This window comes from Cenococcum geophilum (genome assembly GCF_001692895.1).
Source record: "Cenococcum geophilum 1.58 unplaced genomic scaffold K441scaffold_5, whole genome shotgun sequence".
Taxonomy (NCBI): domain Eukaryota; kingdom Fungi; phylum Ascomycota; class Dothideomycetes; order Gloniales; family Gloniaceae; genus Cenococcum; species Cenococcum geophilum.
The window spans coordinates 2,005,344-2,024,829 of NW_027137563.1; the positions used below are offsets into that span (position 1 = coordinate 2,005,344).

General features: G+C 45.7%; 7 protein-coding genes across 7 annotated transcripts; 6 read left to right on the top strand and 1 right to left on the bottom strand.

The window, feature by feature from the left end:
- Positions 1 to 3,365: 3,365 nt before the first annotated feature.
- On the bottom strand, positions 3,366 to 3,652 carry K441DRAFT_653437 (uncharacterized protein; the record flags this gene model as incomplete). The annotated part of the gene is made up of 1 exon (XM_067647543.1): positions 3,366 to 3,652. A coding segment is annotated over exon 1 (188 nt), but the record flags the coding sequence as incomplete, so codon positions are not given.
- A 60-nt stretch (positions 3,653 to 3,712) lies between these two features.
- Positions 3,713 to 5,737, top strand: K441DRAFT_628320 (HET-domain-containing protein). The gene is made up of 2 exons (XM_067646192.1): positions 3,713 to 4,708; positions 4,766 to 5,737. The coding sequence occupies exons 1-2, from the start codon at positions 3,918 to 3,920 to the stop codon at positions 5,706 to 5,708; spliced, it is 1,734 nt and encodes a 577-aa protein (XP_067508520.1). The 5' UTR covers positions 3,713 to 3,917; the 3' UTR covers positions 5,709 to 5,737.
- A 1,856-nt stretch (positions 5,738 to 7,593) lies between these two features.
- K441DRAFT_541549 (HET-domain-containing protein) lies at positions 7,594 to 7,974 on the top strand (the record flags this gene model as incomplete). Its single annotated transcript, XM_067642653.1, has 1 exon — positions 7,594 to 7,974. A coding segment is annotated over one exon (381 nt), but the record flags the coding sequence as incomplete, so codon positions are not given.
- Positions 7,975 to 9,760: 1,786 nt separating this feature from the next.
- K441DRAFT_541722 (uncharacterized protein) lies at positions 9,761 to 9,967 on the top strand (the record flags this gene model as incomplete). Its single annotated transcript, XM_067642661.1, has 1 exon — positions 9,761 to 9,967. A coding segment is annotated over one exon (207 nt), but the record flags the coding sequence as incomplete, so codon positions are not given.
- Positions 9,968 to 11,218: 1,251 nt separating this feature from the next.
- On the top strand, positions 11,219 to 13,286 carry K441DRAFT_603231 (dihydroxy-acid and 6-phosphogluconate dehydratase; the record flags this gene model as incomplete). The annotated part of the gene is made up of 2 exons (XM_067645295.1): positions 11,219 to 11,289; positions 11,352 to 13,286. The coding sequence occupies 2 exons, from the start codon at positions 11,219 to 11,221 to the stop codon at positions 13,081 to 13,083; spliced, it is 1,803 nt and encodes a 600-aa protein (XP_067508523.1). The 3' UTR covers positions 13,084 to 13,286.
- Positions 13,287 to 13,423: 137 nt separating this feature from the next.
- Positions 13,424 to 15,570, top strand: K441DRAFT_693219 (sporulation protein-like protein RMD1). The gene is made up of 3 exons (XM_067652630.1): positions 13,424 to 14,693; positions 14,747 to 15,076; positions 15,134 to 15,570. Exons 1-3 carry the CDS (start codon positions 13,545 to 13,547, stop codon positions 15,227 to 15,229), a joined length of 1,575 nt encoding a protein of 524 aa, XP_067508524.1. The 5' UTR covers positions 13,424 to 13,544; the 3' UTR covers positions 15,230 to 15,570.
- A 126-nt stretch (positions 15,571 to 15,696) lies between these two features.
- Positions 15,697 to 19,431, top strand: K441DRAFT_628339 (phosphatidylinositol 4-kinase-like protein PIK1). Its single transcript, XM_067646193.1, has 5 exons — positions 15,697 to 15,812; positions 15,900 to 15,989; positions 16,047 to 16,143; positions 16,217 to 18,888; positions 18,948 to 19,431. Exons 1-5 carry the CDS (start codon positions 15,733 to 15,735, stop codon positions 18,985 to 18,987), a joined length of 2,979 nt encoding a protein of 992 aa, XP_067508525.1. The 5' UTR covers positions 15,697 to 15,732; the 3' UTR covers positions 18,988 to 19,431.
- Positions 19,432 to 19,486: the final 55 nt, after the last annotated feature.

A 19,486-nucleotide genomic window follows, 5' to 3' on the forward strand; every position in this document is an offset into this window, starting at 1 on the left:
TTAGCTGCCTTCTAGGCGTTATATCTACTAATGCTAATAATAAATGTCTATAATACCGAGACCGCGTTATCTTACTACCAAAGAAAGTCGACCCTACTATCCTAGAAAAGCTACTAAGCGAATTATAAAACTAGAGTATTAAAGACTTTATCGCAGTAATGGACCTAAAGCCTAAGAAAAAAACCCTTAAGGAGCTTATTAAGAATGCCTATATAGAAAATAAACTCGCTAGGAATATATTAGCTATGCTATATAAATAGGAAGACTATAAAGTACGCTATTGGTTTAAGCAGATTAGGAAGCTGCTTCGCTGTAATAAATCTAAATATTTAATTATTAACGGCCTAATCTACTATAGGAATTAAGTATTTGTCCCTAATTTACCTAAACTCTAACTAGAAGTTATATACCGTATATATAGTTTAGGCCCTATAGGTTACCTAGGCCGCGTTAAAACACTAAACCTCTTTAATTAAACGTATTAGTAGCTAAGTATTTTATAGTTTACGGCTACCTTTATAAGAGACTACACTCTCTACTTCCGTATAAAAACCCTATATTTAGCACCGCCTAATTTCCTAAAACTACTAGAACTACCAGTCTACCTATAGATTATTATCTCTATTAACCACGTTATTAACCTACCTAAGTGCCTTTATAACAGCAAAACATATAGATATATTTTTATCATTATTAACCGCCTAATAAAGATAAGACACTTTATTCCTATTACTAGCCTAAATACTAAAAAGCTTATTAAAGCATTTATTTACACTATCTATAAGTTACACAGCGCTTTAAATACCATTATTTCTAATAAAGGCTCTTTATTTATTTCTAACTTTTAGCGTTACCTAAACTAGCGCCTAAAGGTAACCCTAAGCCCTAGCTCCGTATAGCACCCTAAAATAAATAGTTAAACTAAGATTATTAATATAGCAATAAATAAGTACCTACGCGCCTTTATAAGCTTTACCTAAGGCAACTAGGTAGATTGGCTTCCCCTTACTAAGTTTGCTATAAATAACTAGGTTAATAAGACTATGGAAATCTTACCGTTCTTTGCCAACTATAGCTATAACCTACGTCTAGGTATTAAACTAGCAGGCCCCTAGCTATTAGCCGTATCTATATATATAAAAAAGGAGTACCTATAAGCTAATACTATTGCTAACCACTTTAAGCGCATCTTAACCTAACTTAAAGCCCTAGCTTATATCTCCTAGCAACGCTATAAAGATAACGCTAATATAAAACAAGACGAAGGTATAATATTTAAAAAGGATAATATAGTTATAGTTAGCCTTAAAAATATAAAGACTAACCGGCCTAAGAGGAAGTAGGATAATAACTAGGATAGCCCTAGTCCATCTTAGCTACCTATAAAGGAGTAGTTATAGTTAACCTCCTAAACTATATCCGTGTTAATAAGTCTTTTTATACTTTAAAAGTCCGCCTCTAGTTCCCTAAAGAGATCTCTAGTTAAGTATATATTAATAAAAAGGAACGTTATAATGTTATAGGCAGAATAGCTAAAAGGGATAATAACAGCAATATTACAGATAAGTAGGAATTTAAAAAGATCTTTAATATATATAATAAATAAATAGACGAGCACGGCTTAATATATTATATTAAGTGGAAGTATTATAATAAGGAAACCTAGGAACCTAAGAAATCCCTAAAAGGGTGCGAGCGTGTACTACTAAAGTTTTATCCCTTAACACGTCAACTTGGGCACCCGTGTTATCGATAAGAGCCTACCAATCAGATTAATAGAATTTAATGCCTGTGCTTAAGAATATCCCTTAACCCGTTAATTCGCGTCCAACGGTTATCGATAAGAGCTAGCCAATCAATCGAGCTGAATTTAACGCCCGTACTGAGAAATACGAAGCTTTTGATTAGGTGCACGCGTTGTTTTGGAACTGGTGTTCGCGCATGGACCACTTCTCGTTGGACACTAACGGGTTAAGGGATAAAGCTTTTAATTTCATAGCGAAATAATATATAAGCTTATCTTTGGAGTTGAGTTGCTTGATATAAAGTCTCTAGCGGCCGTACTTCTTGCAGAACGGTATTTTATAGATACTGCAGCTAAAATAAGTCCTTGAATGACGCTGCCGCCTAGATAAACGCGTTGTTTAAGTTTTGGTGTTCGCGCACGGGCCTTCTCCTCTGGGTGCCCTAACGTGTTAAGGGATAAATAATACCCTAAGAAGCTAGGACCCCTAGACTAGGTATAAGATAAAAAAGAGTTACGCCAAAACTATAGCTAACTATAAAGATAATTTATGGTGGTTAAGATCTTATAAAACTTTAACTACCGGTTAAAGTTGTCTAATTAGTTAGTTTTTTGCTAAAAAGCTCTATATAGCGGCGGTGTAAAGTTCTACCGACTTTATTTATTAAATTAACTAATTAGGATTTTCCATACCTAGTATAAAAAATTACTATTAGCTTAGTTAAGAGCGGTAAGTGGAAGTAATATCTTTACAGTAAAAATAAGTTACTTATTTGGTTTAGGGACTAAACCTTCTAGGGAGGGGAGTACTGTTACGGCACTAACCTGACGCATACTGTTTTATACTATTTCGTACTATCTCGTACTATTTCGTACTGTTGGCTGGCCCACCACTAGCGCCTTGGCGGCTGGCCCTACTATTTGTATACGATACCCCCTTTTGCCTTCTTCTCCTCTTTATACCACAACGTAGTTATTTAGTCTACTTCATTGCAGCACCGTGACACCCCCCCATACATTTCATTATACATTTTGCAGATGCAGAACACTCTATACTATACCCCGTCCCTATACTCCTTAGAATAGTAAGCAATATCTCTACTACGAGCAGCATAGGTCTTAAAAACACTATACAACGCCGCAGAAGGCCTGTATTACTGGCGCGATTAAGTTTAACCACGCGATGGGCTTCTAAGGCCTTAAAATTCTCAAATTTTAGCTGTATAAGCTCCGCATAAGAATACAAAGCTTTATTCTACGTATAAATGTGTAAGCATAGTTCCTATATAAATTTTGGTAATGGGCGATAAGAACGTGGACCTCGCGAATTTTGCAGTCTCACTTTTTCTGTCAATCGCGTGCGTGCTAAGGGATAGAGGCCCTAGAGCCACATTTAATAGACAGAGTCCTCATCCTTTATTGTCCGGCCGACAACAGCTCCCCCACTGTTGGTTAGCCTATCGATAACGATCGACGTGCTAGGCAGCAACTTACCTCAGTGTCAAGACCCAAGACCAGACCAAGTTCCTCCGGCACTGCTATATGAAACAGAGCAGAACTGTCGATCGGTAGTCCGTGCACCGATCGTAAGAAAAGAATGAGGACTCTCTATTCAAACTATGAAGAAAAGAAGCTATTTATACATGAGGTAGGTGTCTGAAATAGGAAAGGGAGGGGGGGTATGTAACTGAAACGGGGGTAGTAGTACAACCGGAATAGGAACAAGGATAGGGTAATAGGCTAAATTCAACCTAAATCGACAAGAACATTCAAACAAGTCCCCTACTTCAAAGCGATAATCATATACAGCGGTAGCTCTTGGCATCTCTTCATATAGAAGGGGATTTTGCGCTTCAGTCAGCAGTAGTAAGAATGGAGCTGCATGTGAGTGACGTCATAATTCCTTCAGACGATGCTGACCGGTTGTGCGCTTCTGGAGATACCCATACCCCCCACCCCAGACACACTCTGCAACTGCTGTCAAACTTTTGACCTCCAGCTTGCAGATTTTCGTCTCGAAAGCGCGCCAGAGATTGATGAAAATGGAAACACCGGAACACCGCGCAAGATATCTTTAGGCGTGCTATCGAGTATTCCCCGTCAAGGCAATTGTCCGTTGTGTCGTTTAGCCGCTAAAGTCTGGGAGTTTGACCATAAATGGGACCACAAATATATGGAGGACCCAATCTGTACAGCACTCCTATGTCGCGGTGAACCCTTTAAAGACCACAATACCAGAAGGATACTGTATCCCAAGTATGTTTGCATTTCCTTCAGCAACAACACGGTAAGTTCGAGGATCTTTGTCCCGTCAATTACAAACAAGCTCCACTTAGGCACTGGGCAACACACCGGTCGGTATTTATCTACGCGAGAGGAGAAAGCTCATTTGATACGTCAATGGATTTGGCGCTGTGATCGGCAACATGGACCGCACAAAGATTCTGGAATAGCGACCTTTCCACCGGTCCAAGGTTTGCTTGTTATTGATGTCTGGAACGATTGCCTGGTAGTATTGCCAGTTAATTGCAGATACCTTGCCCTAAGCTATGTCTGGGGAGTTCATACTTGCCCAGGCGCAAGGAAGAGCAACATCGACCTTCTCAAAGTACCAGGAGGGCTCACAAAGGGGTGTGAGCCAATGCCAGGGACGATCGGGGACGCAATTTGGCTTACCCATAATATAGGCGAGCGATACCTTTGGGTGGATCTTCTTTGCATCGTACAAGACGATAACAGCAATAAACATTCCATGATCTCTTCGATGGATCAAATATTCCTACAAGCTTCCCTCACTATCGTCGCAGTTACTGGTGAGAGCGCCGACTCTGGTCTTTTTGTCAGCGATCCTGAAGGCTTCCGACAAGGCGAGCGAATCAGCGAGGAGCTTACTCTTATTTCTATTAAAAACTATCAGTCTTACTGGAGCAAAGACAACTGGTCTCATTATAGAAGAGCATGGACGTAAGTAATGCACCAGTTAGGTTGGAAGGAGAAAAGTAGATGCTTACTAGTTACCAGCCTACAGGAGCAACTGCTCTCCAAGCGCCAAATAATTTTCGTTGACGGCCTTGTTTTCTTTCTTTGCCCTCAAGTAAGCTGGCGAGAGGATCTTATTGCAGAAGAAGTTATACACCTTCAAGGTTACCATTACGACCTCTTCCATGTCTTCGGACATGTCCTTCACGAAGGCTCAAGGAAGACGTATGATGCTTTTAGCAAATTCGAGATCTGCGTTTCCGACTATGTAGAACGAGACATAAGCTACCCAAGCGATATCATGAACGCATTTTCCGGTATCAGCGCGGTGTTGGGACGCGAGCTCGGCACGCCATTACTTTTTGGCTTACCGATCGAATACTTCGACTGGGCCGTCCTGTGGCAATCTTCTGAGTATCTCGGTGAATCCAGGAGGCGGAACCTATTTCCCAGCTGGAGTTGGGCGGGATGGACCGACAGGATATCATGGGATGACTCCATAATCTGGGCAGGGTCTAATAGTCTTGCCTCGATGGCTACACTATTCTCGTCCAAGTCTGTTCGTAAGATGATCGTGTGGCAATACCGGCCCGCCAGGTCAGAACGGTTTGAGCTGTTGCAGAACGGCGCAGGTCAAGAATCTCCGACTCCGAGTCCAATGAGCACAGGTTGTCCCCCCGGTCAGAGGGGTCACAATCACGGATCTAATTCAAGCTACCTGAATGATGCCGTTAGGGAGACTACAATTTCCTCTCCAGCAGAGGGCGCTGGCCAACTGAAGTTCTTCGCGACAGTCCTTACTTTCGAAATCGTAAAGAAGGAAAGAAAACTTTGCCTTCATGACTGCCTCGGGAACTTTGCCGGAGAAATTCATGGCGATCTTCGATCAGTTGATACAATGCCGCCATTTGTCGGAAGGCATGAAGTTTTCATTCTTTCTGAGCGCTTGTGTGGGGGTGGGAGAAGCAGTGATGTCAGCGGTTAGGTTAGGTTACAAAAATGAGGCCAAAACCGATCCAAAATTCGGATTTAGGCTACTAACCGGTTATGTAACCGGTTAAACCAGATCAACCGGATAAAATATATAGATTTTGGAGTAATATAGTGTATAAAGCGGTAAAGGTGCTTAAGGAAGGTACGGAGGAGTTGTATAAAGTAATGAAATAGTATATAGAGGTCCTATAAAGCTTGCAGGACGTCAGCAGTGATATTAGCGATCAATACGCAAATTAGAACGTCGTACTTACTATCGCGAGTCTTGGCATGGTGTTGAACGACGATTAGTCGTCAATTATAAAATAATGAGGGTAGTATATGGGTAGTAATAAGGGTAGTAATAATAAAGGCGACGCGTTATGGGCGACGTGATATAGGCGACGCGATGGGGATAACGCGGTTAGGAATAACCACTATAACTTTATTAACTCTATTAAATTAACTATATTTAATAGATCTAGTTATCTATAAAGCCTTAAACGGATTAACTAGGGCGTTGCTACACGGCAATTTTAAGCCAATAGACGAGGCTTGGCTCCCTTAGGTGACGTTCGCCCTTACCCAAATCCTTACCACTAAGGCCTTACTGGTTCCTGGTTACCTGGTTATCGCTAAAACTTCAGAACCGATCCAGATTAAGCCAATAAAATCGTCTAACCGGTTAGGCTTTGAATTTTGGTTTAACCGAACCGATCCAATGAAGTAACCTAACCAGTGACATCACTGGGGAGAAGAAAGGGCATTGTTGCTCAATTTTCACTGCCTAATAAAGACGGAGCATATAAATCGCTCTTGAACGATATAGATACTTATCCCCCGGATCTGCCACATACACTACGACAATTCGTCCTTCCTGAGCCTTGGACGTGGAGCCTGTACAACGTTATGGCCATCGAATGGAGAGGTTGTATTGCATACAGGATAGCCACGGGGTGGATATATCGCGAAGCCGCCGAACGGAGCTTCGAGCCGGGTCGTCGTCGTATAGAGATAGTACTTGGCTGAATGATAGGCTATGGTTCCTCTTGTACTTAAGTAAGGTGCTATTTAGAAGCGGAGTAGACCTGAACTCGTCCGTGCAAAGTTTCCTCTCGAAATAGCCAGGGCTTAGGCAAAATAAAAGCTACCTCACGGTATAAACAATTGGCCGCATATCGTGGATAAGATCAACGCTAACTCTGAGAGATGGGTTGCTCCGAAGAATGACAGCCACTCCAGCTGAAGAGCATGCAAAAGTCTCATGTGATGTGGCTGTGCTAGGTTTGCCCAACTGTGGATCCAGTTCTGGCTGTCCCTAAATAACGTATGCACGGTCCCATCTTGTGCACGGCACCAAAATATATTAAAATAAAACGAGGTGGTGGCAAAATGCATGCAGAATCCTGAGGGCCTGTCTCATTAGGTATCTATATCTAGCTATCTAAGAATACAGAATAAACCTATTCCGCTGCCGCCTATCACCATCTTGCTTTATTTCTCCTTGACATGAGGAGTCTGCTGTGGAAGAAACTGGTCTCGCATAAATAGAAACCTATCGCCATCCTGCTTCATTTCTTCTCGATATAAGAAGTCTGCTGTAGAGGAAGGTCCCGCATAAACATAGTGGCTACACCGCCGACTGCAAGCTATATATTATTAGAAGGTAGGATATCCCTTCCAACGGTGGTGTCCTACGAGAGTTGGACCGTGCGCGAATACCAGAATCAAAAGTACGCATATGGTTGATCCTATTGATTCTATTGGGTAACTCTTATCGATAACCGTAGGAATTCCACGTTCTCCAACTGCCACCCATTCAGAGCTTCAAGCGACGAAAACCAGTCACGATGATGGACGACTTCGATATTGACATTGATCCAGCCCTGGTGGAGCGGATGCCATGGCTCGAGACCCCGTTAGATACTAGTAAACCCCACATCCGGATTCTTAAGTTGCACAAGGGAGCCGACGATAGTCCGATTACCTGCAGGTTGCAGATTGTGTCCTTAGATGATAACCCAGAGTACGAAACCCTTTCTTATGTTTGGGGCGATCCGGAGAAAACCAAGTCCATCATTATCGGTGGTGAGATCTTCAATGCGACAGAGAATTTGGTCGATTTCTTGCATTGCTTGAGGCAGCGAATCGCCGATCGGTTCCTATGGGTTGATGCTATTTGCATCGATCAGTCGAACGTTGAAGAGAAAAATCGTCAACTTGGATTGATGGCCAGAATCTACCGTCAAGCAAAGGAGGCCCATATCTGGTTCGGCCACTTTACGCAGTCATGGTCTAATGAAATTATATGCGACTCGGACAAGTACACCCGAGCGTCTGAAATGACATCAGATCAATGGAATCAGGCAGAACAAATCTGCTGTGACGAACTGAGGCATTTCCTGAGAGCGGGTGGCAAAGCTCCACAACAATATGAGCTGCCCGATTCAAAGAAGCAATCTTGTGACGAACTCCTATCCCGGACATTGGATGTGCTGGACGGAGCCGCAGGGGGGAAGCATCTACATGAGTTCCCACTTTTCCTCCTCGCTGACGATGTCAGCAAAGGCGGTCGATTTGCGATGAATAGGCACTGGCTTACGATTCTTGACTGCATTCGGTGGTTGCTTTCACGTCAGTGGTGGACTCGAGTATGGACTCTGCAAGAAGCCGTCTTGCCCCAGGTCGATTCCTTCATACACGCTTATCCATACTCGTTCCGCATATCAAGGCTGCTGAATGGCATTCAATCTATGATGGACCACCGTCTTGAGTGCTGCAAGGACCTAGGAAGACTCTTTCTTGGAGAATATCAGAGCTTTCCCTTCTACCAGTACACTCGAGCTTACGCCCTGCATGGCCATCGCAAGAGATTTACAGAATCGGAATCGCAATGGCTGTCTCTTGAAGAAGCCATTAGTTCAGCTCAGGGACGGAAAGCTACTGATCTACGAGATCATTTCTTCGGGATACTAGGGTTGCTACCTCCAGAGTGGCAAGATGGTTGGTTCTACAATCAGGGTTACTCATGCACCACCGCTGAAATATTTGGTCAATGCGCCAAATTACTTTATACCAATTACGACAGCCTTGGACCACTCAGCGACGCAATCGGTGTTAGAAGAAGTATGGTTAGCGACTTGCCCTCATGGGCTATTGATCTCAGCAACCAGCTTCCTGACGGTGAAGACGACAACAATCGCTGGGAGCTCTACGATGCATCCCGTCAGTCACGCTTTGAAGGAGTCGGGTTCATGCATGAATTGACGGGCCTAGATCTATCGATTAAGATGATCCCGATAGGAACAGTGCATGCCTGTGCTAGGCGGGTGTCTCAAGACGAACTGAATTCAAATCGCACATCTAATGTGGTGCTCAGCCACGTATCTGAATGGCAGCGGCTATACAAAGACTGCGCGGATCCTCCTGACAACGACAAGTTTTGGAGGGCTGCCTTCATGGATAGAGACATCTGGAGATACTGGCTGCACGAAAGGAAACCGCTGCCTTGGCAGAGGCTGGCCGATATAAAGCAATGGTGGAGAAGCTGGAGCGAAACGGGAGACAATCGAGATCTCACCGTAGACAAGCAGGCTGGTGACGGTAGCCATGGAGACTATCACTATAGAGCGCTTAAGCTCAATGCAAAGAACCATCGGTTCTTTTGTACAGCCAAAGGTGAGCCGGGACTCGGACCCCATTTTATGCAACCTTCAGACGAGGTATGCGTGCTTGCGGGCTGTCGGGCACCTGCTGTTCTACGACGTGTAATGAGGGATGGAAAAGATGCTTTCTTGTTTGTTGGTCTTTGCTTCGTCGACGGGTGGATGTACGGAGAGGCTACACTTGGTCGTCCAAAATGGCAGACTGTAACATTGCATTGAGGTCGACTACAGGAATTATAATAATATCACAGGATTTACATTGCTAATTCCTAATGAGTTTCTTAGGGACATAGCCTTAGGAATCCGCGTGCGGAGCCTGCTTTCAGGAATCGTGACACATGGTGCTTTAACAGTGATAAGTATTTGAGCGAATGAGGTATTTATTGGGCTAGGCGCCAGAGCAAACCTGGCGTCGACGTACAAGAACCAAGGGCGGTGGAAGGAGGCCGAAGAGCTGTTTGTGCAAGTGAAGGACACAAGTTTAAGGGTGCTTGGGGCCGAGCATCCAGACACGCTAACCAGCATAAACAACCTCGCATTTACATTTAAGGCCCAAGGCCTCAACAAAGAAGTTACCTCACTGATAAAAAATGCTTCCACCTGCTGAAATAGGTTCTTGGTGCTTAGCATCCATATATAAACATTATTGCTTGAAATTCTAAATAAGTGGTAATTGGGGAACATGGGGATCGGGCTTTAAGGCGAATTTATTTCGTGGGTCACATATTAAAAATCTATTTTATTTAAAGCAGCAGACTAAAGCTAGTGTAAATGCGGACCGAGCTGCGTAAGCAAGTTTATAAATGATATCTAATAGTAATAAAATTAATTTTCTACTAGATATCGCCACCACAAACAGGGAGGGCGGCCGACCCGCTCCAGCCATACCCTTGTTTTAGCTGTTGTTTTGCGCGGAGGACGAGAGAATTCCAGCTAGAAAGCATTTCCGCGTATCAACCAAAGATTAGCAGGTTAATCGGCAAAGCTTGGCACTGTTGCTGTCCACATTGCTAGCGGGAGCGCTAAGAGGCTCTCCTCATTCAAGCTTAAACCATGCGGTCTTGGAATAGATCCAAAACCGGGAACCGAAATGAGATCTGTAGCGAGAACTACGGAGGTACAGCCCATAATGTTTGTAATAGCGCTAGCAAGGGGGGGTCAATAGGCCTCATAACACCAAAATCTACCTCGACGCGTACAGAATACATGTTCTATATAGAACACGCTCTATATAGTACCTATACGTTCTACACAAGTATTATAATGGCAGAGAACTAGAACTAGTAGCCTATAGAGCCTATAGGGCCTATGCTATACCCTCCAATCCGCTACCGAAAAACTCTAACTCTTACTCGTAACTAGCGACGCGACTACCAATTACTATACGATATTGGGTGGTTATACAATTCGATAGGTTGGAATAGCATGTGGACCTTAAGGTAAAGCTTTTATAAAGTACTAGATATATATAGACAATATACAGAGTAATGGATTTGAAGATTTTGGTGTTATGAGGCCTATTACTTTATTAGGATAAGTCGATTGCAGCAGGGGCGCCCCTTGCTAGCGCTATTACAAACATTATGGGCTGTACCTCCGTAACGGAGGTGATAGGGTTATGACGGTCGGCTACTACCGCCTTCCTGATGTAGATGGAACACCAAAATACTGCCAGAAGTAGCCATTGGGTCGTGCACGATATGACGGCGTGCACGACCCAGGTGGTCACCCACGTTAATTGGTTCTCGGATACGAAGTAGGACCACCATTGTTCGGCCCGAAGAAAAGCCAATCTCCGAAAAAACTCCAAAACATTTGGAGCGAGCATTTCAACTCATGCTCTTCAAGCTCAGCAGAAATGTTGCTTCCACGGGTTGGGGCCACTTTGGCTCGCCCAGTATGGGGTTCGAGGCTGCAATGGCGGCATATGTAAGCTCTAAAACCCCAACTGATTGTCAGTGTCTGTTTTATGTATGTTAATGAGCTTCTAGGAAGGCACTTTCAACATCGTCCCACTTCCGGACTAAGTCCAATGAGGATTTAAATACTGTCAGCAAGTATATTACTCAACCGAAATCACAAGGCGCTTCCCAGGCCATGCTGTACGCCACGGGACTAAAAGATGAGGATCTAAGCAAGGCACAAGTCGGCATTTCATCCGTGTGGTACTCCGGAAATCCCTGTAACATGCACCTGCTGGAACTAAACAACAAAGTGAAAGAAGGAGTACAAAGAGCCGGGCTCGTGGGGATGCAATTCAATACCATTGGTGTGAGCGACGGCATTTCAATGGGTACAAAGGGAATGCGGTACTCTCTCCAATCTCGAGACTTGATTGCGGATTCAATCGAGACGGTCATGGGTGGGCAATGGTATGATGCAAATATCTCCATCCCTGGATGTGATAAGAACATGCCTGGAGTTATTATGGCAATGGGAAGAGTGAACAGGCCTTCGTTGATGGTCTATGGAGGAACGATCCAACCTGGCTGCGCAAAGACCATGGGGAATCAGCATATTGACATTGTCTCAGCATTCCAAGCATATGGCCAGTTCATCACAGGCGAGATCAGTGAAGAAACCAGATTTGATATCATCCGACATGCGTGCCCTGGACAAGGCGCGTGCGGAGGCATGTATACGGCAAATACTATGGCTACCGCAATTGAAGTCATGGGCATGTCACTTCCCGGGTCGTCTTCAAACCCTGCAGACTCCAAAGCGAAACAGCTTGAATGCTTGGCTGCTGGTGGTGCAATTAAGGAACTCCTGAAGCAAGATATTCGGCCAAAGGACATTCTGACCCGCCAAGCTTTCGAGAATGCTATGGTGTTGGTTAACATCACAGGCGGGTCGACAAATGCAGTGCTTCATCTAATCGCCATCGCGGATTCCGTAGGCATTAAGCTGACGATTGACGATTTCCAGAGTGTCAGCGACCGCATCCCATTCCTTGCAGACCTTAAGCCATCCGGAAAATATGTTATGGCAGATATCAATGACATTGGCGGTACTCCCGCAGTTTTGAGGTTTCTCCTTAAAGAAGGCCTCATTGACGGCAGTGGAATAACCGTAACTGGCAAGACGCTTAAAGAGAACTTGGAAAACGCTCCTTCTTTCCCAGCTGATCAGGATATCATCCGACCCCTAAGTAACCCCATCAAGAAGACTGGACACATACAGATTCTACGTGGCAACCTTGCCCCAGGCGGGTGCGTTGGGAAGATCACTGGAAAGGAGGGGCTTCGGTTCGTTGGAAAGGCCAAAGTCTATGACGCTGAAGATGATTTTATCACTGCCCTTGAAGCGGGTGAAATCAAACAGGGCGAGAAGACTGTCGTTGTTATCCGCTATGAAGGTCCAAAGGGCGGCCCCGGCATGCCAGAGATGCTGAAGCCGAGCTCTGCGATCATGGGTGCTGGTCTTGGCAAGGACGTTGCGTTGCTCACCGATGGTCGATTCAGCGGTGGTAGCCACGGTTTCTTGATTGGCCATATTGTACCTGAGGCTCAAGAGGGTGGTCTCATTGGGCTTGTTAGAGATGGTGATGAGATTACGATTGATGCAGAGACGAGAGAATTGAATGTGAGCGTGAGTGAAGAGGAGATAGAGAGTCGGAGACAGGAGTGGACAGCACCACCATTGAAATACTCGAAAGGCACCCTATTCAAGTATGCGAAGTTGGTGCAGGACGCTAGTCATGGGTGCATCACCGATGCTTAGGGAAATTCTTGAAGCCTTATATATCTGTGGCTTTGCCTGGGTGGTAAAAAGTAGGAGTTGGAGTATTTGGAATCTATGAAATGATACTGGGTTTGGTGCGCAATGCTGGCTTTCTATGTTGCCCTTCACTAACAAAATATTGTCATAGTGACTACTCTAGTAGGATTTTGTAGAATGATCTACCAGATTAGATTATAAGTCCCATTGTTTTGTTTTTGTGATAACGTTATGAAACGTCGCCGTTGAAAACGGCTGTGCCAAAAACGTGTGGTGGCCCGAGTGCCCATGCTCCAGAACGTCATCTTAATGTTCCAATCTAACAAAGCTTCCACCACCAGAGCTCTTCTTTCATTCTACCAATATGCACAACCCCTTATCATTCACTATGTTGACAACTATAAGATTATAGCATTCGGCGCTGGATTACCTCGTATTTTAGTATTCTACCTACCACATCCACCATGGCTTCTGCGTCCACTGCGACCGAAAGCACTCCACTGATATCGTCCATGTCACATTCTCAAAGTTCTGGCCAGTCCGGACCTTCAAAACCACAGCGGAGTGTCACTTTTAATCCTACGGTCACGACCAGCAGCCCCACTCCCTCCTCGCCCCTTCGACCTTCTTCCCAGTTCCCTGCCACCTCTGTCTCCTCTATCCCCACTAGCCATGGCGGCCAACCAATGCTATCGGCTCTGAACAGTAAACTTCGAAGACGAAATAGCTCTGGGTCACCTCTTGTTCCTCCAAACATACCTGCGCCAAAGATTGGTCCTCAAAGAACAACCAGGACTGCGCAGAAACTAAAACTTTTACCAGACCCTGAGCACGGCGAAGAAGGGCCTGATGAAGAGAGCGGTCGGGATGTATACGCACAGTTTACTCGCATAAAGGACCCCACGGCAAGGCGAGACGCCGCTCGACTCGGCAAGGCGGACCGAGAGCGTTTGCCACGGGTCACAGCATACTGTACCGCGAATTCATACCGAATGGACGACCTGATGCGGTTTCTGAAAGGAAAGGTTAAGACACGAGGGGCGGCGCCTAAGCTGTTCGATGAATGCATATACACGCCGTACACTTACAGGAAGAGCGGGCTGGAAAAAGTTGCTAGCTCTACAATGGCTGAAGAATATCCCCGAAAACGACCAAGAAGGTATTCAGATAGCGCCGTGGAAGTGGACACACATAGTGAGCAGCGGCGAGAGGATTTGATAGACTTGCACACGCAAGGGGGGGATATTTCGTTGGATAATGGAGAGTGTTCAGTGCCAAATCACACCCCACAAGAGATGCAGCAGCATTCCGAACTCTCGCTTGCTACATTAGACTTTGATACACAAGTGCATACCCCGGAGGTGTTCTTATTTGACTACGGCACTGTGGTTATCTGGGGGATGACGCTGCAACAAGAGCATCGGTTTCTGAAAGAGATCGCGAAGTTTGAGGTGGAAAAGCTGAGCAAAGAGGATGTGCAAACTGAGGATTTTAACTTTTACTACACTAGGGAGTATCAGGCCAGGATATACAATGATTTTATTAGCTTAAGAGAGAAGAAGAACTACATGACCAAGCTTGCGATAAGCCATGCATTGTCGCAGAGTGTCAAGGTACACCCACTCCGGCAATCGTCTTTTTTTTGCGATGCTGATCAGCACTATAGACTTCACTTTACGAAGACCTTGTTGATAATACTATCGAAACAACTAAAGATATACCTTCGCAGATTGCCACTTCCGGGAAAGTGAATCTCAACAAGACACAGATCAACATGCAAATCGGCGAGCTTTTCATACTCCGCATCAATATCCATCTTCAAGGCTCTGTGCTCGATGCTCCTGAGCTAATGTGGGCCGAACCACAACTCGATCCAGTCTACCAGGCTGTTCGCAGCTACCTGGAGATGGACCAAAGAGTTGGTCTTCTCACCGAACGGCTCAACGTGATTGGGGATCTGCTTGCTGTATTAAAGGACCAGTTGACGGTAACTCACGTAAGTACTTTCTCTTGAAGTGCGCCATTTGAAGATGCTAACACTATTAATATTTAGGGCGAATTGCTTGAGTGGATCGTCATCATCTTAATTTTTGCTGAGATCGTTGTGGCAGCCATCAATATCTTTGTGGACATGCATGCAGCGGACTAACTTTTATCTCTGTAAAAAACCTTTTAAAAAAAATCTTTCTCTTTTTGTACCATATAAGCTTCTTGCAAGAAATCAGCAGCGCTGGATTGCATAACCGCCTGCAAGGTGTATTGGCGTTCAAAATTACAGCAGTAGCGAGCAGCCAGAAAAACAGGTCCTGTTCAAGGGGAGTACAAGACAAGCGAACGAGTTGAGATGGGTACTTGCTCCCCAGCGAATCGTTTTTAGTGGGAGAGTCTGCATAGAGTAGAACAACCTAAAGTTGAAATTCTGTGGAAGAGATGAATCGATAAACTTGGTTGATTAGGATAAATTTTCATTGTAGCTGGATTGCTTTGTACAGCCACTTCTCCCATCGCCATTCTCCTCGTTGAGCCACCCCCGGATTACATTGAAATAATTTTAGCGTGGCTTTTCTTTGCCAAGCACCTCTCATTGGAACCCTACCCGAAAAGCCATGAGCCTGCCATCCCGTCTACATTATTCCCAATGATCCGTTCCAGATGAGTTGGAACCTGCTAGAGCGCTTCATAGAGTCGGATCACTTCAATAACGATCCATCCCTCTCAGTAGCGTACCTATCGTGAGTTTGAAGCCATTTGTACCTCCGCAAGCTGCCGCTGCCGCGCTGCCACAAAAAGTTCAGGCTAACACTGCTGCTTATTCACAGTCGATATGCAGACCATATCGGGATCCATTACGTTTTATGTTCCAAGCTCCGCCAGTTTGCCTACGAGGAGATTGAATTCTTCCTTCCCCAGTACGATGACCATAATCTACCTTCAGAATGCTCCGGACCGTAGCTTATGTAGTGTAGATTATGCCACCTCCTCATCAGTGTCGATAATGAGTCCATGGCATTGGAGGAGTTCATAATCGATTTATGCGAAGAATCTGTTAACGGCGCTTTGCTTGTAAGTTAGACACCGTGTTCTGTGTGTTCATCTGGAGAAATCCCGCTTATTGCTAATCATACATGGCCTGTAGACTTTCTGGCTTTTCCAAACATATCTGCATGACCTTTCCGGAAACCCAGCTTCGAACTCATTTAAAACGTGTCGGAGAATATATAACAAGGTTCAACGGATAGTTTTTGGATCTGCGGAGCCGCAGCGGAGGGAAAATATCAAGGAGAATGTATTGCCAGTCATCGTGTTGTCCAGCTTAGTTCTTGCCAGTGTAGCTGCGCCGTTCCTCCCGAGACATGCCGGACCATTAGCTGTTGCTCAAGCTCGTAAGCCTCGACCTGTAGAAGACATTATATCGGATAACGTGCAGACGGCAAGGATAGGAAGGAGTAATACTGTCGCTGGAGCTTCTCCAAGGCCAAGAAAGCAGAAATCTCACCAAGGGCATTCGGATCCTGAGAATCAAAGGCTAGGAAAATCACCTACTCCACGTCAGAAGGAAATTCCGTCTCCGAAAGACTTGCGACGCAGGGCAACACGATCTGCGAACAGACCGCCACCTGGGTCTCACAGACCATCGCTTCTCACCGCATCATCGAGTGAAGCCCGTCTGAGCTCTTCATCACTACCAGAATTTCGGAGTCCTGGCGTATCTCCCATTCCTACGCCGCCTGCTACCGCTGGACTGACACCAAAGGCTGAGCATATACATCGCCGACATGCACATGTTGCGAGACCGTTGACACCAACAGCATTATCGCGCGCCCAGAAGGTGCGGCTCCTACGATCAAATTATTTCAGAAGTGAGACACAGTTTTTAAGTGCTCTGGAGGACATCTCGAACCGGCTTGTAATCGTCCCAAAGCCTGCACGTCTAAGCGCGCTGAGAGCAGAGCTCGCTCTTATTGCTCAGGATCTCCCTGCTGAGGTCGATATTCCCGTGATATGTCCTGCAGTGCTAGAGGATGGGGCCGCTGCTCGGAGTCGACATCATCGGATCGTTCGATTGAACCCTGCGGAAGCTACCAGCTTGAATAGTGCAGAGCGAGTACCGTATCTACTTATGGTAGAGGTCCTCCGGGAAGACTTCGACTTCGATCCAGATACTGAAGTCAACCAGCGGCTGCTTAGTAAACTGATGTTCGAAAAAGGAACATCCAAGCGACGCCTTTTTGATATTACGGATGCAGCAAGAAACACCCCTCAGGAGAAAGCTCCTGTTCCCGGAGTCGATAGTGTGTTTGAACCTGCGAATGGAGATCTTGGAAGTACTGCCCTCATCAAGGATCCTTCTGAAGAAGAAGATATCACAAATGTCCTATCGAGGGTGTCCCTAACGAGCACCAGCTTAGCTGGCAAAATCGCAGCACCTAGGTCATCGAGTGGAGCAAACACCATGTCTTCAATAGCCACGGTATCTACTCCAAGGACCTCAGACATGGAAATAAGTAGAGCAAACAGTCCAGGGCCTCGCAAAATGACAATATCCATGAACAATCGCGCCCAAGGGCCTGATCAACCGGATTTCTCAGCATTAGCTACCCACATGCGGACGGCGGCACAAATGTTGGCTCAGCTTGAGTCAAGTGGCTCGAAAAGACCGAAGACTGAGGTCGCAGCCATCAAAGCGAAGATAATTGCGAGTATGCAGAGCCTTGAGGAGCAGAGCTTCTATATGGATGACTCGAGCGCGCCGACTTTCGATAGCATTATGGCAGACGCAAATCCAGCTGCTGTTACGGCAGAGGCCGAAGAGTTTGAGGACGGAATATCTGCCGCACCCGACCCAGGATCCAGCTCCGGAGCAGGTGCTGCTCGAATGGAAAACGACTTAAAGACTGGCGGTATGCAAAGAAAGGGTGATCGGGATGACCCCAGCGCGGCCACGTTCGGGGAAGAGTGGACGGCCAAGAAAGAGCGCATACGGCGGTCATCGCCTTATGGCTGGATGAAGAATTGGGATTTGATAAGCGTCATCGTCAAAACCGGTGCTGATCTTCGTCAGGAGGCATTTGCATGCCAGTTGATCCAGATCTGTTCCAAGATATGGCAAGACGCCCAGATCCCGGTCTGGGTCAAGCGTATGCGAATTCTAGTCACTGGTGAATCCTCTGGCCTCATTGAAACCATCACCAATGGTGTGTCTTTGCACTCTCTCAAGCGCAGCTTAACCCTCGCTGGCATAACCGCCGGTACGAACCCCCGCAAGCGCATCGCTACACTTCGCGACCACTTTGTCAAGACGTTCGGAGAGGTGGACAGCGAAGGCTATGCCGGCGGTGTCGACGCCTTTGTACGCTCCTTAGCCGCTTACAGCATGATCTGTTATGTTTTGCAATTGAAAGACAGGCACAACGGGAATATCCTTATCGATAATGTTGGTCACATCATCCACATTGACTTTGGCTTCATGCTCTCCAATTCACCAGGCAGCATGGGCTTCGAAGCAGCGCCATTCAAACTGACTCAAGAGTACGTCGATGTGCTCGGCGGCATTGGGTCGCCTGCTTTTGAAGAGTTCAAGGCACTTTGCAAGCAAGCATTCCAGGCGCTAAGAAAGGAGGCAGAGCGTATCGTAATGTTGGTAGAGATGATGGGGAAGGAGAGCAAAATGCCGTGCTTCGCAGCCGGCGTGGCGCAGGCGAGTAATGCGCTGAGGGCAAGGCTGATGCTACAGCTGAGCAAAGAGGAGGCGGAGGGGTTTGTGGATGAGTTGGTTGCAAAAAGTGTCGGGAGTTATTATACAAGGCTGTATGTTGCTGGCTCCCTCCCCTATCTTTCCTACTAACTTACTGACGATTTGATGGCAGTTACGATACCTTCCAGTACCGCACGCAGGGCATCTATTGAAGGTCTTCGGCGGATTCAGTGCGGCATTTACAAGGCTATGACTTGCATTCAACGGCGCGAGTGGGTAGTGTTGCATTTCTAGGTGGCTATCAGAACAGGATGACCCTCTGTTGCACATAGAGCTCTATCACATACGATATCCTCCAATGGATGTGTTCAAAGTCCTCAAGTTTATTCCGTGTGAATCATCGATAATTTGCTCATTTTAAGACTTAATAATGCTGTAAGTGATTATGAATGCATCTCTCTGAATGTTTATCTATCGATCTGTACGTGGGAAGGAGGAAGTTCATTGGATCTTATGAAACTACTATTGGCTGCATTTGCGACCAGTCTCTGCAGTAAATCGCGCAAATGACGTGGACAGAAGCGGACCACAGATCATACCCAATGTATGTAGAGATGTATAAACTCTTCTTAAAGAAATCCAGACCCCTAATACCGTTTGTTAGGCTTATGGAGTGCATGGGAGGACTCTCGACCGAGAAGGGTCTAGCGT